A 25,749-nucleotide genomic window follows, 5' to 3' on the forward strand; every position below is an offset into this window, starting at 1 on the left:
ATCTCAGCAACATAAACGGTTATTCATCTTCAGTTAATATGCTGAAAACACATTAAGGCAGAACCAATAAAGCCAATCCCATGCTTCACCTGTCCTACCAGGATGCCCATCACAGAACTGGGCATGGTGCTGGGGGGTGTGGAGGGGGGGAAGAAGAAAATTGAGATGTGGAAATGCCTCCTTTCTTCCCCTTGTCATTGTGACTCCCCAAGCGAATATACTCACATCCCCACAGGAGAAGCAATGGTTTCAATCAACATTCTTCAGAAGTAGGAGGGCAGAAATCAGACCAAAGTTGAGGAGGCTTCCCACTGACAGACCACGTGGTCATTTGTCTCTCCCCCAACTCTCAGGACAAATAAGGGGGAAATAATTTAGCCCTAGGGCTTCTGTCTATGATTATCTGGCACTTACAGTCTCAGGATGTAAGGAAGGGTGACACGTCTACGCTCACTGAATTTTTAAAGATAAAATGGTCTGTTAACAGCAGCGAGTCCTCACAGAGAAATAAAGCAGCAAAGCTAAAGACACTATAGGTTTCGGGGATCAGTTTAGATTCTTGTCTCCCTATGTCTCCACATGCACGCCTGTGAAAAGTTCTCGCATCCCTCCACATGCCACATCACCTGCACTATCAGTCAATACATTATTCATTTTTTATTCAAGAGTCGATAGGACATTGTTCAGAGTTGTTTTTCCATATGTCCTTTTAGATGGCACCATCCACAGTGTCTGTAATGTTCTATCTCCTCTCTGTTGGGTCCCCACCTCCCACAGGCGCCTTCTGGTCTTCACTGCTGTTCTGTTTGTATCCAGCAAAGCACTCAACAGTTCCGTGAAAGGAAACCTACCTTATTATTCAAAACTGCATGTACAAACAAAAAGAAATAACATTCAGATATTTACTTTACAATTGTTTTATTCAAAGCGAATTTTAAAACCTAATGTTTTTTTCTTTAAAAACAGGGATTTTTTTAAAATAGTTTTATAATTAGTTTTGATGTTCTTTACTTTATACCTTTGACATAAATGATTTATATATTAAGTTAAAGTTTTCTGATTATTCACGTACATTCTAATCTTGCTTAGGGAGCTATGAGAAGATTTCATATTCAAAAGCCAACACCACTTTTCTAAAATTGAGAAGAAAAGATCCTTGTGCCCAATGTAGTAGACAATTGCTCCAAATGGTATAAAGTCCTTTAGCCTTCAGCCAAATGTTAGGTCTTGATTTCTGGTTGTGTGAAAAGAAGTGTTTTGTTTTCTTCAGAGAACAGAAAAAGTCTTAATTCTTTAGGTTTGTTTTTGTTTCAAAGCCGTGTCTAAAATGGGTATCTAAAGTTGTAAAGTATAACAAACCCTTTGAGAATCTGGCCTGTGCAGTACAACTTCTCAATTATATTTTTATACCAAAAAAGATGACCACTGGCAGCTGCACTGTACCCAGGCCAAGAATCTCAGTATTGTCCTCTTAGGTCCTTCGAATGAAGAAGACAAGACTTATTTTATTTAGCCAACAAATACAGGAGTCCAAGTACACATAAGTTGGGAGGGAGTGGGAGAAGGAGGTCACAATAATAGGACATAAAAATAAATACTTTACACACATTTCTCCCATGCCTAAAAGTATTAAAATTCTAACTGGAGAAGATTAGAAGGTAATTAGCCAACTCAATTCCTTATAAAAAATATAAAAACTCACAAACCAAATGATGCAAAAAATCTTTTTAATCTAAAAACTCATTTCCCAGGGCTAATTAATAGCCAAGCCCTGCCAATTGGTATTAGTTTGACTAACAAGAGCTATTCAGTATTTTCTTCCAAGTAAGGTAATATATAATCGATTCTGATAAACCTTTCTAAATGAGGACATGATACTGTAGGCAGTCCAAGGGAAAAAATAGCCATACCTTTTTCTTTGGTGTAACCAAAAGGATATCCAAAAGTTATCAAATGTTGATGTTTCAAGTGATAAGAAATTGCCAAATGGAAGTTTAAACTCTGGTAAAAACAGTCGTACAAGGAAAATCTCCACCCACAGTTCTGTAGTGCAAGTTTTCAAATTTAATTCTGAAAAAGAATCTCATTGAATAAGCAGGAAATGGCTTCCAGCAGCGTATCGCGTGCTCCCTTAGCTCTCACCCTCTGCGCATGTGCACCGTCGTGCTCGCCTCCAAAGAGGCCTCCGCGGCTACTCAAGGAAGGACCCACGTGTCTCAAAGTCAGGCTCAAAGTCCTGTCTGTGGCTGCAGAGCAGCAGGCTCCGAGTTATAGCGCTGCGCCCCCCACCACGTTTCCCATTTTCACAAAAAAGAAAGCCCCCCCCCCCCGGAAAAAGTACCTGAACCCATTAGTCAGTTAGCCCTTTCCCATTTTGGGTTCATCACATGGCTCGCCTCGAAAGCACACCGGGGCCCACACCCACGTGTCCTCTGCAGTGGCACCCGCGCGTCGGCCCCTCTTGCTTAGAAGGAACGCTTCTCTCTCTCGTCTTCGGGAACTCACTAATTTCCAAAAATGTAATTACTTTTAAAGCAATTATTACCGCCTAGTCCAGAAACCTCCATTCCTCTACCCAGCTTAACTGTGTTTCCTTCTCCTACTTCTGTACATGCTGTATGTGTGTGTATGTTTTTTTAAAATAAAAAGTGTTCAAAATACACACACACACCCCCCTCCACATACACACCCAGCATTTAGCAAAAAAAAAGAAAAAAAAAAAAGGAAAAAAAAAATCTTCCCCAGGAAGCACTTTCAGAAGTTAAGCTTCTACTTGCTTTTAAGCCACAGGGCAAGTGCCAAGTGTGTCCTACGGGATGCTCGCCTTCCGCTGCCGGGCTGGCAGCGCCTGGGCCCACCACATGAACACTGGGTGGGATCCACGAGCCAGGCAGGGAAGGGCACCTGTCAGGCTTTCCTAGAGCCACGTGTTGCGCGCCTCCCTCACCGTTACCTGGGAGATTCACACTCATGTCCTTAGCTGTCTTCCCGCAGACGACACTGTTCTGCTGGACCTGTGCTCTGGGCGCTGACCGTCCCCCCTGCGGGGCCAGGACCCTGTGCCTGCAGCGAGGCGGCGGGCTCCCCGCCACAGAGCAGGCTGCCCTTGTCCATTTCACCCCCCACCAGTCCATCCGAGGAACATCCCCTCGCAGCGCCCAGGGCCCAGCGAGCCCTGTTGTCTACAGGCTCCATGGCCTCCCCCTCGCCTTCCGAGATGACAGTCATGGGGCTGCTCTGGATCCGGTTCCGCATGCTGTACCTACTGCTGGCTGCGGAAGGTGGAGTCCGACTGCGGCCGTACCTGGGGCCGGAAAAGGACAGACTCCGAGGCATCAAGCCTTCGTTCTTGGCCCACTCCTCCTGGGCCCTCCTGTTCTTGCTTGGGGAGCAGCTGGATGGGCTCTCGGGCGTGTCTGGAGAAGGCTCTGACCTTGACCTCTGGAATCTAGGGTCTGTGTTCTTCAGCATCTCAGCTGCAGACATGCGGGCACTGGTGTCTGACCGACTCCCCTTTTTTAGCAGCAGAGCTTTGAAGTTGTCACTGCTGGTGCTGCTCTTACGGACACTTCTCTGAATTGAGCCCACTTGCTTTGGGGACGCCAGGCTGGGGGCGGCACCGGTGGGTGTCACTGGAGGGGAGGGAGAATGGTTTCGGGAGTGATCATCATCTGAATCTTTACGGCCGAGGACTTTCCTCTTGGATCTGAGATTTAATAACATTAAGATAAAGGTTAATTCCCAGTGGGCCACGGGATGTCAGTCATACTGCATGCTTACGTCACCATTTATTAAGAGTTACTTTAGGGCGCCTGGGTGGCTCAGATGGTTAAGCATCTGCCTTCGGCTCAGGTCGTGATCCCAGGGTCCTGGGATCGAGTCCCATGTCGGGCTCCCTGCTTCTCCCTCTGCCTCTCTCTCTCTCTCTCTCTCTCTCTGTCTTTCATGAATCAATAAATAAAATCTTTAAAAAAAAAAAAAGAGTTACTTTAATAGTTCACTGTATTATCATGTGAGCCCCTGACCCATCTATGATAATGATTAACTTATGGCCATCTTTCTTTCATCTCAACCCTCACTGGATTATTTTGAAACACATCTCAGACATCCTATTAACCTATTTTGGTGAGGATCACTTCAAAGGTTTCGAATAATTGTCATATTTTATCTAACTCTCCTATACTGGACAGATTCTGAGAGCATTTCAGTGCTGACCATCCTTTTTTCTACTCTTTCTTTTCTTGCTTGGTCCTAGCCCTTGGCGAACAGATAAGCCAAACCCCCAGAATATCCCCTATCCTGAGGTAAGCTCCCACCTCAGGTTCTAGAACGACTCTACAACTCTGCATTCTTAAGTCATTCTAGAGTTTGACATAAAACCAGTCTTCCTTGGCTCTTACTGGACTGTATGTCAACTTCTCGAAATCCAGTTTTCCAGAAAATAAGAGTGAGCCTTCCACACCACATCCTGTTGCCTGACTGACTTCAGAAAACCTCTAACCCATCAAGAAAATCTAAGGAATGTGGGTGGAATGTGAAAGAGAGGAGGGGCCTTTAGGCAAAGTAAAATGTTTCCTGGAGGTGTTTCTTGTCCTCAAGTCTCTAAGAACCTCACTGTTCCATATGTTTTGTACTGAGAGTGACTCAGGGGTAATAAAGCAGATGAGCCAAGGGGCCCCTTGCTGGTCTCTTCATAAGAACAACTCAGTCTGCAAGGAATCCCTTGGCTAAGTGCAGGTTCTTTAAGGAAACTCGGTACATTTAATAAAATAAAGACATGGCTGTATCTCTTTGTTTGCTGTAAAATTCTAGAAGGTGCAGCAGGGAAAGAGAAAGAGGATGCTATTTTATATACAGATGAAGAACTGAATATGAGCGCTACCAACTTCTGGCTTGGGCAAGCTACTCACCTATGCTGCAACTTAGCTTTCGTACATAAGTTTGTGAGGACTCAATGCGATAAAGAACCCCTGGAGTCACACAGACCTGCGTTAAATCCCACACTAAAGCTTCCTTGCTCTGTGACCTTGGGCAAGTTAAAAGTTTCTGATCCAGTTTCCTATCTGGAAAGGCAAATAATAGTAGAGAGTTCACACTTTATCAATAAAGATGAAAGCAAGTAACAGCCATGAAGTGTCAGGCATGGAGGAGTGTCATTTAGGGAAATAAAATTCTTCCTTCCTGCCACCAGGCCAGGCTTCAGGGCTGTTTTGACCTGGCCTGCACACCCAGGTACAGGGGAGGATGGGCCCTTTCCAGGCTTCTGGCCAAAAAGAAGCCCCCAAAGCAGAAGACAGGAAGTGGTGAGGACTGAAAACAAAGACTGAAGGGTGGCCAGAGCTGACGTGGCACCAGTCCATTTGAGACTGCAGAGCCTGGCCTGTGAGACTTTAGGTCGATGGCTCTGCTCAGCTGTCAACAAAGAGTGGTGCTCTGGAATACATTAACGACCAGCCGACAAAAACCCCAGAAGTAGTAACATCTCAGAATCTTAGGGCTGGAAATGACTTTAGCTCGTTTGGTCTGACCAGAGAAGGTGAGGCCAAAGACTGAAGCCACACAGCTTCATATAAGAACTAGGACGCGGTAGAGTGTCTTTCCACCTATAGTGCATGACCTCACAACCTGTAGAGGCTCCTTCTCAAAAGCACCTCTGTTCATCTGATTCTTGCAGGGACTGCTTTGTAGCCTCAGTTTTTGTTTGGTTTTTAAAAGGTGAGGGTGTGCTGAGACCCACACATCAAGCCATGGCTACACTTGATTCAAGTTACGGCCTTTAACTGTGGATTTCAAATTAAGAGAGGAGATGGGCAATTATAAAAGTTTTGTTGTTTCTCAAGAGCAGTTGCCCCCTGAAAATGAGGATTAAATCTAAACATATGAATTCTCTGCATATACATATGTATATGTGTGTGTACACACTGCACACGTGTGTATTTCTAAAGAAGATGGCTATAAAAAGTGCTCAGTTAACACTGGCCTGAAAACTAATTACTTCAATAAATATAAAAATTTCACACCTCAACTGGTGTTCTACATTTTCCATCTGGCTTTAAATCTGAAGTGAATTAATTTGCATTATAAAATTTGAAAGCTGTGGTGCAGTTTAGATACTCTTTCTTTTAAATTATTAGCTTAGGTGCTGAAGAACATAAAATAAAATAAAGCCCAAAACTAATGATGTAATGTATGGTAATTAACATAACAGTAAAAAATTTAAAAAAAAGAAGTAAACACACACAAAATAAAGCCCTAAAAATCTCAGACTTCACATGGATTTTTCTTATGTCTGCTAATACATTAAAACAAAACTTAGCAGGTGTCCTTGCTCTCTTTGTGATCCATACTTGGCCTTTATTTCGATCATGTGTACAGAGAATAATAGAGACTGGCTGATTTCCACATCTGCAGTAGATAGAATTCACTAGTAGGAGAAACCAGATTTCTCGGTGCCTTAAGGAGCTTCCCAAAGTAAAATATGGACGCGACCTTTGGCATATTTTTCAGAAAAGCACATAGTAACTTGGCCCCACAACAGTTGGGTTCCTCACCGAGACCAAGTATTTAGTACACAAAGCAACCAGCAATGCGCCTTCTCTGTGGACTGCTACTATAAATATATATGCCTACATGTTTAGCAACCCAGTGCATTCCAGACCAAATGAAAGACACTGAGTCTTGGAAGAATTCCTAAGAGTTAAATTCCAATTGGTTTCATTTAATTCAGAAAATATTTATTGAGTGCTTATTATGTGTCTAGCATGATTAGACTTAGAAACATCTGTGTAAACTTCTAGAAATGCCACTAAAGTTGGTTTCAAAGGATGTAGCATTTTCATTTCACTGTTCTGAGAAATAATTTAATAAGAAACTACCTCTTTCTTTTTTTATTTGATTGTTTGATTTTTATTTAAATTCAATTAGTGAAGGTATAGTACATCATTAGTTTTTGATATAATGTTCAATGATTCATTAGTTGAATAGAAAAAAAACCAGTACTCATCATATCACGTGCCCTCTTTAATTTTACTCAGCCATCAGAAAGGATGAATATCTACCATTTACCTCTTTATTTCTAATGAGATCAAAGATACCAGTCAGATGATTTTTTGTTTTTGTTTGTTTTTTTTTTAAGATTTTTTAATTTATTTATTGAGAGAGAGAGAGAGAATGGTAGAGAGAGAGTATGAGAGAGAGGAAGGTCAGAGGGAAAGGCACACTCCCTGCTGAGCAGGGAGCCCGATGCGGGACTCGATCTTGGGACTCCAGGATCATGACGTGAGCAGTCGTCGCTCAACCAACTGAGCCACCCAGGCACCCCAGTCAGATGATGTTAAAGAGGCAGTCTTTAGGATATTTTGGGATATTATACCAATACTAGGGCCAAGAGGTAAAGAACAAAATTCTTGACAAACACCTAATTCCCCAGCTTGGTTCCACCCCTCTCCCCCAAGTTAGATATTTATATGCTGCATGGGGGATTTCAAATCAGGACAGCCCTATGCTTTTCATCTCACGCAACAGCCTTTTCAGTTAGATTCCAAGAATTGGGGAAACAGTCCTGATACAAGGTTGTTTACACAGAGAATCAAATGATTTTTTAGGATTCTCTGTTTCAGGGAAAAAAAAAAGGTAACTCCATTCAGCGCAGTATACGGCCTTGGCAGCATAAGGACATTCATAAGAATTATTTGAAAATACTGTGGTAAAGAAGTCAAGAAGGAAGCAAGGGTTTATATAGCATTGTGGTTGAAAGTCCTTGCACGTATACAATCTTATCTATTCTTAAAATGACACTGTTGTGAGTACAGGCTGTTTACAACCAGAAAAAAGGTAATATACATAGTTTTCGTGCTAAATCATATTCACTCTCTAAGGTGACCATATGCAAAACAGTTCAGGCAGTTATTTTGAAAAATTTACATTTTTTTTTAAAACCCAACAATTTCTCACGCCAGTAGATGGCACTAACAGTATACACTAACAAACAAATTTAATTCCTTCCGCTCCTGCTTTGGGAAAAGATTGTATTCTTGTATTGAAACATTTAAGTAGCCAAAGACAACTGCACTAAAAAATCCTATTTCTGTAAAATAAAAATAAAAAAAATAAATAAAAACCCCTTTAGGAAAAAAGTCCTGTAGAGCTGGTCTGTGTATCTTATGTCCACAAAACACAGCATCGCTCATCCTGGACTGGACTATCGGTTGCTCGAATCCGATTCTTGTAAAGACTCCGTCATATGACTGACACATTGCATTTCTTGCCACCAAGCGCAGTGCCGAGCAGAAGGCACCACATGGAGTCTCTGTCCCCCCACATCATCATAAAAATCAGTGGAACAAAGTAAAACAGAAATTGGGAGTCAGAGGAAATAAAAATATAGAAACACACTAAAAATAAATAATCAAGCTAATGGGTGACAGAGAAAAAACTCAAGGAAGACAAACTGAGGAACCACTCAGAAGGGTAGACTTGTAGAGTTGATCAAAATTAAGAGGAAGGAGTTTTAGATACCTGTGAATAGCTGCAAAAAGGTCTTCTGTGGTCCGGGGTCTACTGGGGGTCATCACCTCATCACTCCCTTCATCCCTGAGGAAGTCACAGGCCTCCAAGGAAGGTCCAGCCGTGTCAGGCTCTGGAACCCCAGCTACAGAGAAGCAGACACACGCAGCTCACACAAGTGACTTGAATTTCAGTCTTCAGCCAGCCTTCCCGCTATGCTGTGCTTGCCATTCCCGCTAACGGAGGAGCCACAGGGCAAGGCAGGCAACAGGGTCTGTCATCTGATCTTTTATTTTGATCATGAGAGCCAAAGCTCATTCTTCTCTGCTGAAGTCTAGAACTACTGAATCTCTCTTAAATTTTGTTGTAACATTTCTCTGCAGCTCTCCAGAAGGGAGATCACTGCTCACTCCTATTTAATATCCTGTCTCCTGCAGACCACCCTACCCCTCTATTTTCTGACGTTCAGTACGCAATACCCTGAGATTTAGTTTTTTTTTTTTTTTTTTTTTTTCATAAAATGCCAAGTTGGTAACCGAAGTGTGAGGCAGCACGGGCAGCCCGCATGCTGCTGGCTTTCCCGGGAGCACACACTAGCCCTCTCTTGTGCCTCGCTGCATATGGTCGGAGCGGAATGAGAGAAAAGCATACTCACGCCCTCCGTCCTGTAGCGACAGGCAGCTCTCCACGTTGCCCCCACCGTCTGCACTGTTCTCGGCACCTGGCTCCTCCTGCAAGGGGGCTGGCGCGGCATCGGGCTGCACCATGGGGACATTGGCTTTCACTCTACCCGGGGATGCAGATCCTGTGGCTCCTCCCTCAAGAACCAAGCTGCCAGAGCCCGTCTCCTCAGCGGCAGCCCCGGCTCTACAACTCTCTGTTGCCTCTCTCCTCGTGGGGCTGGGTGATGCTCTGCTCACGTTCTCCACTGTGAAGTCTCTCTGCGGAGGTGGCACCACGAGGAACAGTTTGGGCTTCTTGGAAATGGGGGGTGGCTTCCTGCTGGGTGAAGGGCCGGGGGGCTCCTGGCGTGGGTTGGCCCCGGGGCTGGGCCCAGTCTCTGCCTCCCCGGTGCTGCCCGGGCTGCGGCTCGGGAGGCCACGCTCGGCTGCACCGTTCTGGTGACCCTGACTCAAGCTCTTGGCAGGAGTTGGTGGCGAGCTTGTCACAGAGGCAGGCTGGCTTTCACTCTCCATTTCATTTATGCTATTTCGGGATTTCAAGAAAGCAGATGGCTTTAAATGATACTGGGGAACAACCGGAGTTACTTTTTCCTGAGATACTTGTTCATATAACAGTGCTTGCTCGGTTCCTGAGTTCTTTTTCACGGGCCTCAACTGTACCATCTGCAACGCTTCAGTGGTTATCAGGGGCATGGGGGGTCTGCTGCCTTCCTCCTTGCTAGAAGGCTGCCGAAAGGCTTCCCGGGAGCAATCTGGCTGGCCAGATTTTTTGAAAGAAGGCCTGGCATCTTTCATCCATTTGGGGTCAAGGGGTGGGGCAGGCGGGGGAGCTGAGGAGGGTCCAGAAGCGGGGGCGGGCGGCAGGGAAGCAGGTGCACCCAGAGTAAGGGGGCTAGGTGCCGTGGGGGGAGAGAAGGGGGTGAGAACTTCTGGCGGTGGAGGGGGGAAGAGGGGAGACCGAGGCAGAGAGCCGTCGGGGTACTCTACTAAAGGTGGGGGAGGAAGAAGGAAAGGAGACCTGTCGGCGGGACACGGTGAGGGAAGAGAGGGGAGAGGGGCAGCAGCAAGGGGAGAGGCCAGCACTGAATCCAGCTTCTTCACGGTCCCGCTTCCTTCCGTGGAAGTATTGGAAGACAGAGACGTGGACGAGGAGGAGATGGATACTGAAGATAGCAGAGAGGACTTCCTTTCTGGCACCTTGGGCTTGGTCTTCCCCTTCCCGTTCGCTGGTGACGCTGATTTTAAAAACACAGGCACAGGGGTGAGTGCTGTGGGTGTATTCGATTGGCTGGAATACCCACTGGACGGAGAAGTGACTCTGTGGGGCTTCTCCGGCGATGTGATCTTTGGTTTGACGGAGCCACCAGGCACCTGGGGCATCACAGTGCTGGCTCCCTCCTGGACGTGGTGGACTGGCCCGTTCCCTGTTGGTGCGCCGCTGCCTGCCAAGCAGCTCCCACCTGCGGTCCCGGGGTCTTCCTGCATGCTGGTGTAGTCAATGTAGTAACCCCAAGGGTCCGTGTACTCGGACCTGACGCTGCTCGTGTCGCTCTGTGCTGGCGTGGCCCCGCAGAGGGCATAGACGTTGGGGGTGGTGGCCGAGGTCATGCTGCTGCCCGCGCTCACCGTGCTCTGGCTGCGGGAGCGAGGCAGCCAGGGCTCTTCGAAGTCACTGCAGGGGCTCTGGGAGGGCGAGCTGCCGCCCTTGCCCGGGAGGTTCAGCTGCAGCGAGTGCTGGAGCGAGGCAATCAGGCTCTCGTTCAGAGCCTGCCCGTTCGACTGGACGCCCTTCTTGGGAATCCTGTGCAGGGAGTCCGTCCGAGAGGGTGGCAGAGGCGGCTTCTTCGCTTTCTTCAAAGAGATGTTTCGCGAAAGGGACTTGTCATGGTGGTGTGACCGGTCCCCTTGGTTTTTCTGAGCTCTCCCATCAAAAACATTGACCACACTGTGCCTGGGGTTCCCAAAGTCATCGCTACTGTACCGGTTTCCAGATCCGTGTTCCGGGTCGGGGTGCACAGACGTGTAGTAGCCATCGTGCTCCTCTGAATACAGGGACCTGGCATCATCTTTGGTGGAGGTTTGGTCCAAACTGCAGCTGCTCACGTTACTTCCGGGAGTGGAGTAGCCAGGGACTGCCACATGTGCCTTCAGTGGGGATGCCTGCCCGTTACCAGGGGCACTGTATTCCCAGGGCTCCGAGCTGCCAGGCCCCGTGCCTCCAGAATAACTGGACTCGCTCTTGCCATCCACATCCTGGGTGTGGGCTGGAGAGCTCAGGTTGTTTTTACAGTTATAGCTCATGGCTTGGGATCCATTCTCCCGATTTGCTGGAGTATTGAGAGAGACCGCTGAGTCACAGAGGGACAACAGCGTGGTTGCAGCAGGGGAATGGGGATGATCTAAGGCCTGTGAAAGAATGCTGGGGTGACCCTCCGTCCAGTTCCCACTGGGAGACTGATGATCCTCTTTACTAGCATGCCTGGAGAGGAGGTGGTCCCTGGATTTGATCTTTGTGTATGAAGAGGAGCTGGTAATTTTACTGTCCAGTGGTCCGGAACTCTGAGCAGTGTGAATAATAATCATCTCTGAAGAGGAAGAGAGTGTGGCATTTGGGATGATACTGGTGGAGTAGGTGGCGTGAGGAGAGACCACACACGCTGGGCTGATGACATTCTCAAAATGCCTCAGCTCCTGGGACTTGGGCCTCAAAGGCATTCCAGTCCTTGAGGCACCTCCTAAATTTTCTTCTCCTTGTGGGTTGTGACCGCTCTGGTAGGGGTGAGCACCATCCAGGTCTTCTGTGGGGCCCAGGGCACCCAGCCGTGGCTCGAGGGACTGAACACTCACCCTCGCCCCAGAACGTGGGAGACTGTGGAAACCAGCATCGCTGTTGAGGCGAGAAGGAAACACAATGCCCGCAGAATCGCTCAACACAGACATGTTCCCAGAGGAGCCGGAGAAGTGGCTCATCTGGGCAGCAATGCCTTGCCCCTTCTGTGCCCGGATTCTTCTCATGGAAGGTGGTACAACTTTCACTTCCTCAGTCTGACAGCTGGAGTCCCTGGTTTCTGAGCGCAGCCCAGCAGACCGACAGCTATCAAGCCTTCCTAGTGTGGAGCAGTGGTCTGGGGAGTATCCTGAGTGACCACCGACATCATCTTGGCCAGTGCCCGATGCTGGAGATAAAGCAGAAAGAGGCCTGTTATCTAAAAATATCTGAGTTCACCACCTGTCCCTTCACCCCATCTTACCCTGCTGTACTTCAAAATATGTGTATTTTCTATTTGGTCTAGTTTCTTTTCTCCTGTAGGCACCTGAGTGAGTTTAAATACTTACTGACAGCTCCTAACGTAAAAACCTTCGGTATGAATTTCATGTACTTTTCTTGATTTGTACTTCAAATCCTCCTGTAAATTAAGGCTACATATGGAATTCTCAGTTACTCTCTTTGAGATCAAGGCTGAGTGCTCGGTGGAAGATTTACTTTTCAAATAACCTCCTTTTGGTATAGGTTTCAAGGTGGCCCACCACCCACCAGGTGACTGTGCAGAGCATCTATCAAACTGTGACCGTCTTTCCCAAAGACAGATGAATGGAGTGGTTCAACAGTAGGCTACAGAGACCATTTACAACGGATACTGCTATAGAATGGTGTTAATTACATTAATTTTTTTATATCAGAAGGAAATCCTAAGAAAAAATTATTTACAGGCCCATCTGTGTCTCAAACATTTCATTATTCATCTTACACCGTTGTCATCTGTCTGTCAGTGACATTCAAAATCCAATAGCAATCTGTTGTGTTCTGGTGGGGAAAAAGCAGCAGGAACTGATCCACTGAGCATTTCCTCAAATTAGGGTTATTCATTTCTTGGAGCTTTACAACCAAACTGAGAGTAGGTATATTTAAAGAAAAAGAAAAAAAGCATAAAGAGGGCCAAACAGAGAGGGAAATGGATGAGAAAAAAAACCCTTAAGTGTAGATAACAGATTTCAAGCTACCTAGAAAGGAACAGAAGCTAAAAAAAAAATTAAAAAAAAAATCATGAAACCAACAACTTAACCAAAGCGTAAAGAGAGAGAGAGAGAATCAATTCATGCACAGTAACCATTAGGATACATTAAATCTTAAAAAATAACAGCATAACCAGTTTCTCTCTACATTGTTTCAAAAACTTAAAAAAATCTCAAGTATGGGCTTTGCTGAGCAATGCAAGCTGAGTGCTGCGGGCATCACTGTTCACCTGGGCAAGGACACTGGTAGTGATAGGATTCCTGGGAACTCCTCTCTATCCCACATGAATTAACCACATGTCCCTGACTGGATATAAAGCCTTTTGCTCATCTGAATAGCAAAGGATATTACAAATATGGCAGTGATGTTCTTATATGAACCACAAAGGAGATGTCATCCTATGAAGAATAAAGCATAAAGTGCTTGTTCCTTCACTTGTGATGATGGAGAATATTTTCATACTTGTATCTTTTAGCAGAGAGCATCTACTTCCTCCCCCTACCTTCTGCCAGGCACACTCACTGCAGACAGACAGAAACAGACACACACACATACACATAAGGTTCTCCCTTAGAAAGGGAAGTGGGCCAATGGGCAGGAGCAGGAGAGAAATCCACTTTGGAAAACAAAAGATGATGTTATTGCCACTTGGGATTTCAGAAGGTGGGAAATTGACTTGTTTGGCTGTATCAGTCTGCACCAGTTTGGCTCCAAATATTCAAGATACCTTATTCCATTCAACAATGGATATTAATAGCTTTGTCTTTCAAAACTGCAATCGTTTTTGCATGAGATCAGTGGTAGATTTTGAACTGTCTGTAAGGGCCATAAACAATGTACTGATTCTCTCAGGTTAAGAATTCTGAACATGAAACCATTCTAGCCTTCTGAAAATGGAAATATAGCCATTTCTTCACCATCTACAGCCCAGCACAATTTTATTAAAATAATGACGTTTTTCTGAAGACCTTTAAAAATACATGTAAAAAACAACTCCTATCTATCATTGATCATAGGGACCACTGAAGTTCTATTCCCAAAACAGATCCTCTAATATTTTCATAGTACAAAAAGTACTACATATTACAGGACACAAATGAATGCTACCTTGACTAGAACTAAGTAACAGAAACAGACTATAAAAAGAGATCTGCAAACAAACATAGACCTCTGAGGTGCTGCGAAAAATCTTGATGGGATGTATCTGATTTTACAGTATAATGTAAAGAAATAATTATATATATTTTTTACTTATTACACAATACTACAAGGATGTCGAATTTTAAAAAACATGTTTTTACATGTAAAAAATATGATGACAGATATCTACAGGTTAGTTAATTTAAGGTTTAATATGTGAATTCTTAAAAAGTTGTGTCTGGTCTCATGCTCTTCTTAATGTTCTTAGTACAAACTATCAATAATTATTCAGAATGGGATTCCTTTATTTTTTTAAAGACTTTATTTATTTATTTGAGAGAGAGAGAGGGGAAGAGCATGAGCCGGGGGAGAGGGAGAACCAGACTCCTCACTGAGCAGGGAGCCCGCCACGGGGGGCCTTGATCCAGGGACCCTGTGATAATGACCGGAGCCAAAGGCAGATGCTTCACCGACTGAGCCATCCAGGTGCCCCAAGAGGGGAATTCCTTTCAATGAAGTTTTTTTCTGCTTGGGGAAGAGCTATTGTTCCAGGAGTATCCAAACTATTCAGTAGCCAAATATAATTATGTAACAACAAAATGATCCTGATCCTAGAAGATGAAAACTCGCGGTGGATTGTTCAAATATGTTTCTATGTACATTTAAGATACAAAGAGTAAAGAAAAAAATCAGAAATTTTGTCTGGTTCATTTAAATGGAAGGCAACAAATTATAAGCCATAAACTGCTTGAAACAATAAATATCATACCTTGACTTAGCATTATAAAGTGGCTCACCTCTAGAGTCCACTATATGGATTTTGAAGTGAAAACCACATAGAATTAAGCACAATCAACTTTCTCAAGGTCTCGTGAATAGCAAGTATCTTTCCTAGTGAATGTCTTTTTTCAGATAATCATTTCTCTTTTTATCTAATCTGTTTGACAAATTCCCTACGTTTCATATCTAGAAAAGACTAATTTTTTTTAAGGAAAATACTGTCTGTTTTTGAGACTCGTTAGTTAGGTAGTACAAAACTCTGAAACACCAGATACCCTGTAAGTACAAAATATTGGGGAGAAAGGGGAAGATCAACCAGAAGTCATAAAATGAAAAAAAAAGTATGATCCAAATTTTCTGCTAAATGTTACTGTATTTAAATGTTATTTTCCCTTACTCTATCAATCCTCCCAACTAGCCTATGTATAAAACTACATTGTTATTTGTCTTTTTCTTTCTTTTTTTTTTTTTAAGTAGCTCTAACTTAGATGCAACTGTCTCAGTTGACCACCAGCTAGGATCCAGGACATGTCACTGACTATGAAATGACATCAACCGTCTCCTGTTTGGCAATCACAATGCAATGATGTGGGAAAGCTATTTTCTTTCCTTCAGCATTACTGGTGTTTCTATATTACATGCAAAAGAGAAATGAACATGGGCCCCGGGGACTTAATCATTTATTTTAAAAATAAAATTATAGAAGACATGATTTACCTAGCTGATCAGATCATTCTAGCAAGGTCAAAGAGGCAACCAAGTTATTGGCTCCATACTGGTTGGTTTAGTAATAAAAGTGATAAAAGTTCTTATTTCTGAGGTTCTAGAAATCATATACATATATACATATATAGAGTGTGTGGGGGGAGACAGAGAGAGAGAGAATTCATGCTGAATACTTGTGTGTATATATATCTTTACCTGGTCCAAACTATTTTTATACTCTTTGTACAAAGCCATCCAAAACTCACCTATTTTGATGTACAGCCACTGAAATGTAGACTACCTCAAAATATCAACCTTGTTATCTTACAAAGGATCTGTCTTTAAAGTCATTCCTTCAGGTTAAACAATGTCCCCTACAAGATCAGTTAAAATATAAACATTACCTGAGTGCTGTAAGAAATTAGCCCATTAAGCATCTACTGAGCATAAGAGTATGTACTAGTTTCTCACATTAGTTAGCTGTCACCTAAAGGAAAAAAAAAATAATAAAAGAGTCTGAAAGAATGAGATCCAGGAGGGCTGGCCCAGATCTGGAAGCAGATGCAGGGGCACGAACCAAAGACAGATTTCATAAATCCTGTGGATGCAGTCTTGTGTCAGTCTTGTATGTGATAAAACCCTGCGTTACGAAATAAGACAGGCACCTGTATGTCATCGGGGTCACTGGAACTACCTAGAGCAAAAGCAGAGCATTGCTACTCTTGTCCCACTGTGGCTTCACTCTGCAAGGCGGAGCATACATACTGTAGAACCGGAAGGCAGTAAAAGAGGGAATACCAGGGAAAGAAGAATGAGCCTTCCATCCCTAATACAAGGCATTTAAGCAGGGGTACTGGGGAAAAAACACATGGGAACAACATCTGTAGCACTCGGAAGCCGCAATGCCACCTCAAAGTGCTGTAACAGATAGATCACCATAGCGAGGGTAATCCCATTTTCACTCAAAGGCTCCTGGGCATGTTCAGAAATAATTATTCTGCATTTCTAGACTATAACCTTCAAGAGTAAATAAAAGTAAAGACATCAGGTGAAAGCAACTACAAGGAAATCCCTCCATAGGCTGGCTGAAGACAAAGAGGCAAATTTCATAACAGGTATTATTAAGTTCTCTGCAGTAATTGTAAAAGCAGCTATTATGTTAACATAGAGTAAACATATAGTACCTGGCACCAAGTGCTTCACCTGTATAAATTCATTAAGTCCTCAAACAACTCTATGAGATATGCTCTGTTAGCACCACCAACCACATTATCTGAATGAGGAAGTAGACTCAGAGAGGTAAAGTAACCAGCTTGAGGCCACCCAGAGAGTAAGTGGCAGAGCTAGGGTTCAAATCCACGCAGCCTGGCATCAGAGTGCCTGCCCCTGACGGATATGCTCAGCTGCCTCTGTAGACATTCCCGATGGGCCCATTAAAAACCAGAGAGAGGAACTGAATGTACAAAGAAAGGATTATCCAAAGCATTTATAAAGATAAGCAGAAATAATTCAGGTAAGTGAATTATGAAGTAAATAACCCTCTCCACCAGCGCCCCCACCAAAAGTGGGGTGTCTTTTTTTGCTGTTTTTATCACAGGCTGAAAAGTACTGACCAGAAACCTATTGACATTGTTTCATTGGAAGTTCCATTAAGACACTATCCAACACAAATGACTATTTCCTAGTGTCCCGGAATTTACTAATTATCCCACACTGCTGTCTCTTTGATGACAAAATGCCACCAACACTGTCAGTATGACTAGTGAAGTCCATATTCATAATTTGAAGTCCTAGGATGAGTTTTCAGTTTTATGAACACTTTAGATCTAAATGAAAGGTGAATTTTATTGTGGAAATACCCAATATGCAAGGTTCACAGAGATGAGGACATTACCATACATTTCCAACATCCCACTTAACAGTTTTCATATAAGCTCTTCCTGTTACCAAAATTCAACAGATCGTCTGCACAGGATGTTAAGACTTGCACCCTGTGCCTCACTCAGGAGAGAAGCTGTTGCTCTGGGGACACCAAACGGCTATCAGAATGTATTATCTCATAAGCACCAGGATGAGGTTAGCGTTGTAATGCTGAGCAGTAATGAGGGGCAACAGAATACAGTTCTGATGAGCCATACCTAGCTCCTTCTGTATGTTGTCAGGGATTCCTGTAATAGTCTTTCTCCTTTTGACTTTCTTCGGTCGTCTTACCAGAGTGTCTGTGTAAATTAGAGACCGCCGAAGGCTGGCCTGGCGATCGAAATTCTCCCCTAATATAGAGTAGTAGAACAAGCAAAGCAATGTTATTTTCAAGCAAGCCGACACCATGCACTTTCTTCCAGAAGCTTGTTGCAAAATGGTAAGAAGGTATTAATAATTATGTTAGCCAGTCATATGATGATGAATGAATGCTGAAGGACAAAAAAAAAAAAAAAGGAAGGAAAGCAGATTATCATCATAAGGCAACTTTTTTTTTTCATTTCCAGGTGTGTGTCCTTCCAAAGGAAATACCTTGATCTCATTTGCAAACATGCTGGGGTAACAAGTGCAAATCTGTTAATAACACACTTGAAGAATGATTCTGTGTTATTTAAAAAATGGGTCATTTTGGAAGTGTTTTACATAGGCCCTCTGGTCACCGAAATCACTCTTTACATTAGCGTACATGAGACAGCAATGGGCATATTGGGTTCATTTGGTTATCTCTAGAAAGCAATTATTATGTCTTGTCCTCTGTGATGATACAAACAACTTAATCAAGGATTCTTGGATGAAGAGCTTTTTCTTTCAGTCAGGGAAGGTGACAATTTGGACATTGGTAATGACAATTTGGTAACTGCTATGGTGTGAGATACAACTATCATGACCAATAAAAAGCCTTATAATGATAAAGTACTTTTACCACAATGAGACCCAGTAGCACGCTGTTGTTAAAGCTGAATTGCTTTCTCTCCATTTCATAATCACCTTTTACAATTGATCTTAATTCAGACATTTCCAGTAATTTTGCAATCAAACCTAGAATGCCACATCCACAGGACTTTTTTTTAATCTCTACATTCTGAGCTTGTGTGATTAACACACCAATGGGAAACCATAAAATGACACAGTATCAGTTACTGATTGGTCTGCTTTACATTATTTGCCAATTTATTTAAAGAAAGTTTTAGAGCACTGTCTTTGTTAAATGGTTATTCTCCTCAAAAAGAGATTTTAAAAATATATATGTACACAAATTATATACTTCCATCATTTTTATGTTGTAAAAAAAAAGTATAAAACATTCACTCTTTTCAGCAATATTGACATACATTCAAAGTGGGTATGTTGTAAAGAGTGTATCCTCTATTTAAATAGGAATGAATTGTAAATAGAAACTTATCTAATCTATACAGATTAAAAAATCTGAATGATCAAAACACATTTCACCTACGAAGCAACAAAAATAAATGCTGGCAACTTTGAAAATGCTTGCAACTTTGTTCCTAATGGAGAAAACCAGAAACGATTTGAGAGAAGACAGTAAGACACCAGAAGGTGCCATCGCTGTGATAAACGCATCATCATGCGCAGTAGCATATATGGTGCTTGTAAGGGGCAAGTCATGACTTCAATGGTCCATTAGTTCCTGTGGCAGAGGAAGACAATTTCCTTGTATCAAGGCATTAAGAACAGACAAAACACTGATAGTTACATCTACTCTCTAGTTTTGCTTCCTAAAAAAACAAAAGATAAACCACCCAAACTCCAAGGAAATTAAGAAACCAACCACGAGAATGGACATCTAAGACATACGCCGTTAAAGGCACCAAACTCTCCATCTTGCATCATGACCCAAAAGGTCTGTCCCTCCTGGTGGACTAAACATTTCTGGAGGGTAGGTACCATGACTCACATATCTTAGCACCACCTGCGTCGCTCAGTTCGACGCCTGACACAAAGTAGGCATTTAATAAATACCTGTTGAGAGGAAATGAATCACTCCCTTTCATTGAAAAACAGCCTTAGTCATGGTTACTACTTAGAAATAAACTTAGCTAATTCAGACATTAGTACAAAGCCAGTTTGTCAAAACTGTTGAAGCATCTTTACCCACTGTATCTTCCAGGTAGAAGACTTGTTATCCCACATGGCAGAATATGAAACCTACACATATATACATTTCATTTGAAACATGATGAATCCCTAGAACATGATGAATCCCTACAGGACTCTGACTAAAGGGATTAAATTATTTTCAGGCTGGCAGCTCATTGTGCTAATGTTCTACCTCTATGCCTGGCCAGCTTTACTCTGGATAGTGTATTTATCGACATTTCTTCTCCCTGCTGAACCTGACTGAAAAATCAAACTAGAGGGTCAGTGTTCATCCAAATAAATGAACATATGACAATTCCCTATGGGAAGCTACATTTTAGTCTCAAAAGTTTTCTAGGGCTTCAGAAATATAACATTTAAAGAGCAGGAAGCTATATAACCTATGTTAATTGCTAAAAGTGAAAAATTTAAACATAATGCTTCTTTATATCAGAATATTAGAAAAATCATCTCTTTATGAAATATATGTGTATGCATGTGAACACATGGATCCAGAAGATAAATCAATAAATATGTAATTAGGTATTATATTTAATTATTACATTTCGGAAAATGTTAATCACTCAAAAATAATTTGCTTTTGACATAACTCATATTGCTCACTTCTTTACTGTCATTCACCTTTCCTATGTGGTATCTGAAGGACTCCTTTTAAACTCTATGTAATTCATATCCACTTAAGTCATCAACAGGAGAGAATTACAGCTCGAAGAAATGGCATTGTCTACTGTTGTTACAATGCATTTCATTGCAAATAATTCTTTATTTCTGAAGCTATAGTTACTCTGTTTTAAATTTCCTAATCTCAGGATAATGTATTTATCCTAATTCCATTAAGGACTGTCGTATTTCATAGCACAATCTTCTTAACTTATAATACTACTTCTGAGATATTTAATCATATATAATGTAATTATGTTTCTGCTACATTTAATCAATCAAATAATGTAATGCATTTTCATACAGAAAGTATGTGTCCACATATTCCATCAAGCAATAAACACACTTTATTCTGAAACACAGCTACTTACAAAAATGAGCTTAAAAAGATATGACCTAGGTGCCTGAGAATCACATTTGGGAAGATCAACAATGTTATTTGCAAAGAAAATGGAATAAAATACTATGCTATTCTTTTAGGCTTAAGTACAGTAAGTATGGGAAAATGTACATGGAATTTAAAATAATTCATGCACTTATTTACTAAATTTCTCTAGGATTCAAAAGAGATGTCATTTTTATTCTAAATGGAATTTTTAAACATCTGTAAAGTTTTTAAAAAATCTTCAATAACTATCAATATGTACAAACCTTTCTAACAGCAGTCAAAAGTGGTAGCTTTAGAAGTATAGCAAGGGTGCTGTGGGTTTCCATCCTAATTTTTTATGAAAATTCTTCCTTATTGGTCACCTGGTTCTGTTCAGGTTCTGGCCCTATAGGCCATGCTTTGTATGGACTTATTATCAATGATGATTATTAATAATCTGTTTTTCTTGGACACCCTGTCCAATGTTAACTCTTAACACATCTATTTTATACCTGGTACACCCCCCAAACCACTGACCTATCTTCTTTGTGAGCTCTGGAACTAATACAGCAAGAAAATTTTGACTTTTAATCTTTTAACAACTCCTCTAAGTTTGTGAAATATTGCTTTTGAGCTCTATGTATCTTGTTGTTCATCCCCTTAAATATCACAGATGATTAAAATCTGAGCATAATATTCTAAAAGGACTTGAATTTCATGTTTGGCAATATTCATAATCCAACTTAATATAACATAGTCTAAAAACTTTATATTCAGAAGGAACTGATTTTTATTTGAATTGTAGAATTCAAATTTATGGGGATCAAAATATAATTTTACCATCCTATTGACTTTAAAATGATATTTTTATAAATTTTTATTGTTAATTCACTTGATATTCTTATTTTAAGCCATTTTTCCCTTTTTCTACTTGAGAAGACAAAAAGGTAGGAAAATCTATCATTTAGAAATATCACAAAACTGTTATTTCTTCACTTCCATATATACTACATAAAATAGCCCTTTAGAAGGGAAACATGTCATTGTTTTCGTACATACGACCACGTTTAGAAGATGTTCTCAAACAGAATATTTAAAATTAGAAATTTTAAGTAATTCAGTGGAAAAAAAACCCCACATACTTTTGATGAATTCCATGATATCAACCTTTGGTGACACAGTGCTCTAACAAGCAAAAAATATTTCATATCCACACTTATAAGTTTTAATATTCCTTTCACTAAACAAAGAGCAGGAAGCCAGAATACAGCTTTTTACCTTTGATGTATAAATGAGGAGCTAAAAGCATATAACAAACAAAAGCCAAAGTCATTATCCCAAGTATGTTTAGAAAGCTATCTGCAAAGCAAAGCATACCAGTTATGTTAATGGGAACCACATCAGCCTGGACTGTTTGGGCTTGCTGTCGCATCTTCTCTTCTGGTGTTGGCAAGGGAAGTGACTTGGTCCAATTTGTTTGAGTATTAAGGTCAGAGAAGTCACTTGAGGTTGGCGTTTTAGGTCTCCTGATAGAAATAAATCTTTCTTCTTCTGATGAAGAAACAGAACACTGAGGAAAAAAAGGAAGAAGATGTAAACAGCTGGAAGAAACATTTAAAAATACACTTCTTATTTAAAAAAATTTTTAAACTGATTTAAAGCAAACAAACAAACAAAAAAAGGTAACATTTAAGAAAGAAGCAATGGTTTGCAAGGAAACTCATCTTGAGCATGACCGGTTATATATATGATTCACACAGTGGCCTTAGTCTCTAAACCACAAGGACTGCAAAAGGTTTTGCTGACCCACAACATCTTTTCAGTTCTTCCTGCTTTTCCTCTATTTATTGTGGTCAGAAAGCTTATGGATTTAGTTTACCACGAGAAGCCTAGAGAAACATCATGGCTGTGGCCATTGGTTTCCATTTTTATTAAAATTTTATTTGCTCACAGTAATTTCTAGCCTCAATCTTATCTTTTAGGCACCGACCTCAAGGAACACTTCTGAAATGATGAAGCTATTGTTGCTCAAATATGTGTGCTCTTCTGAAACCATTTATATGAAAAAAATCAGTGTGAAATTGTTAAATTCTAAGAAGCTGACTGATGCTCTTTGACCCTTATCAGAACTGGCAGGGTCTGTTTTGATACAGATTAACATCCTAACTGGGGAGCCCTTCTTCAGTATCTTTCTTCCCATACCATCTTAAAAAGCATAAGCAAGAAGGTTGTTTTGGCAAGCGCTTTCTGATGGACTTCACTGTGGCTGCTGGGCAGCTGATTCTTGGCAAAGCAGCTCCAAGAACCCAAAAGAAATGCAATGTGCTCACAAACAACAATGATGACCAAATAAGGGTAATTGGCTTTTGTTGGGAAATGGCAGTTTATAACATACAATAAATGTCTAAGAACAGCTCTTCGAGTTGAAAACATTATGACTAACTTCCACCTATGGAAATAAGAAATTTAAAAGAGTTTTACTTAAGAATAAACAGTCAATGAACCTTTCCAAGGGAGTACCTGTGTCACCAGCACCCAAGTCAGTTCAACACTCTCCTCCCCAAACCACACAGGGTAACTGTGTGGCTGACTTCTAAAACCATAGCTTTGTTTGCCTGTATTTGACCAATGGGAATCATGGTGTACATTCTCTTTGGTTAACTTACTTCTTTCATTCGATGTTATGTTTGTGAGGATTCATCTATCTCTAAAAAGCAGGCATTGATACCTTTCTGGATTTAATGCAAGTTTCTAAGAGGACACTGGTAAGAAATTTACAGAAATGCACCAGTTAGAAATTTCAATCACTTAGAAGAACACTGTCATCACTGTTTATTACTATTGGATTCATCTTACTGCAAAATACCTGCTTTTATTCTACAACTACCAGCCCTCCACAAATTTAAAAAAGACTAAAGAAGAACCAACAAAAATGGTTTGGTGTTGGGGACAGGGTCTAGACTAAGAATCCAAAGACCAGAGTCTATTCACTTTATACCTGCAAGTCAAGTGACCTCCAGGCTGCTCCTGAACCCTAAAGTTTCCTTTGCTGTAAAATGGGGACTATCCGTTTACCTCCTGAACCTCCAAAAGAGCTACTCTTAAGACCTCTGAGATGATACTGATGACAATGTCTATGACAAATATTATGGAAATGAAGGTAATGGTAATAAAATGTGACTTTAGGAAAGCAAAATCATGAATTGACAGGTACCCGATTTTTTCTTTTATTGTAAAAACACTACCAATAATAAAGGTGTTGTGGAAATACATGATATAAAATAAATCATAATTAAACATCTCTATTTTTTACTTTATATTGATATATAAAACATGTAAAATGATATTCTAGTTTCTTTCCCACCAAAGGAAAATGTGAAATAATGTTTGTAATTAAACTGACAAATAAATACACTCAACTTATGATGAGCATATGTTACTGACTTCTGATTATGATACTAAATTACACCATATCCATTCATGTTTGATCCACTTCTGGGAAAATGGGTACAACTCCTACAGATCCTTGAAAAACAATCAAGGGAATTTTGGGGTCAGCAGCAGCAGCTAAGCCATAGTGATATAAATAAATAATTTCCAGCCTTTCTGCACTTGTAACACTCTTTTTAAAATTTGACTTATATATTCTCTACCCCTAAGATGGAGACACACACACACACACACACACACAAGTAAATAAAAACTAATTTTATATAAGAATTTCATGACATTGAAGATTGATCTCAACCTAGTAAACTTGGTTACTCCAATTTTCTGATGTACACAGAGAAATAATTTTTCAGATCATCTTGAAATATGGCACAAGCTTTGAAGGCCATGGGAAGCACATGCTAACGAAAGAGGTTTAACAGCAAGAAAAGTAAAGCTGCAGCTTGATGGAGAATAAATAGCAGGGTGACATCCTGCAGAGAGGGCTCCCTTTTCCATGTGACGTCTGCCAAGGGAGAAGGTGAATGAAGCACTGTTTCACAGTTTGTGTGCATCTCAATGGTGTTCATCAGCCCTAGTAACCTACTTTGCTTTTAGTTGGCTGATAGTGTCAGGATTGATAACTTATCACAATGAAACAGTACTGCATTTTAGTCTTTTTGCCAGAAAAATTAAAACGCAGACAGTAATGACTTCCAGAACGATCTGACTCCTATCCCTCCTAGTATTTATAAACACAGCAATGGGCACAGGATAAACCTCCTGCATCTCAACGGCACAACACATCATAAATACTCCAGTAAGACGGATATTGTAATGCTCCTGGGGATTATTATGTTAGCCTCTTAACTAGTCTCCATGCTTCTGTCTATGTTGACTACCCTCCCACTCCAACAGTCTATTTCTCAGAGGCCAGAGGGACTCTCTTAAAATTTAAGTCAGATCATGTTGCTCCTCTGCTCAATGCCCCCAACATCCTTACTATGACCTACAAGGCCCTATGTGATCTGCCAATGGCCCACTGCTATCTCTTACCTAAACTCCTACTATTCTATCCCTTATTCTACTCCAGCCACACTACCCTTTCCATGCACTTTCTTGTACATATCATGCACACTCCTGCCACAGGACCTTTGCCATTGCTGCTCCCATTGGCTGACATGCTCTTCCCTTAGACACCCACACCTTATTTTTCTTCGGTGTGTACTCAAGAGTCCCTTTCTTGTTGAGATCTTACCTGTTCAGCATCCCTAAAATTTTAACTCCTCCCCAGTATTTTGTTTCTCCCCTCTCCGTTTTTTCTCTTTAGTAAATATCACTTATATACATATATTTTAGTTATTTAT

At 41.4% G+C, this 25,749-nt stretch overlaps 1 protein-coding gene across 4 annotated transcripts in view; it reads right to left on the reverse strand.

Moving 5' to 3' along the window:
• Window positions 1-669: 669 nt before the first annotated feature.
• NHSL1 (NHS like 1) overlaps window positions 670-25,749 on the reverse strand; it is a 128,010-nt gene continuing 102,930 nt past the window's right edge. For 3 of the 4 annotated variants that reach the window (XM_073894000.1, XM_073894001.1, XM_025861258.2), the window contains exons 4-8: window positions 22,331-22,523; window positions 17,967-18,098; window positions 9,161-12,364; window positions 8,518-8,650; window positions 670-3,706 (exon numbers count right to left, since the gene is read on the reverse strand). In XM_073894000.1, the coding sequence (XP_073750101.1) occupies window positions 2,977-3,706; window positions 8,518-8,650; window positions 9,161-12,364; window positions 17,967-18,098; window positions 22,331-22,523 (4,392 nt within the window). In that variant the 3' untranslated portion in view covers window positions 670-2,976. The remainder of the gene's footprint in view (window positions 3,707-8,517; window positions 8,651-9,160; window positions 12,365-17,966; window positions 18,099-22,330; window positions 22,524-25,749) is intronic. The other variant, XM_025861249.2, reaches the window with a different exon arrangement.

Source organism: Callorhinus ursinus, unplaced genomic scaffold (genome assembly GCF_003265705.2).
Source record: "Callorhinus ursinus isolate GAN/ISIS: 27379988/994484 unplaced genomic scaffold, GSC_fseal_2.0 scaffold6, whole genome shotgun sequence".
Classification (NCBI taxonomy): Eukaryota; Metazoa; Chordata; class Mammalia; order Carnivora; family Otariidae; genus Callorhinus; species Callorhinus ursinus.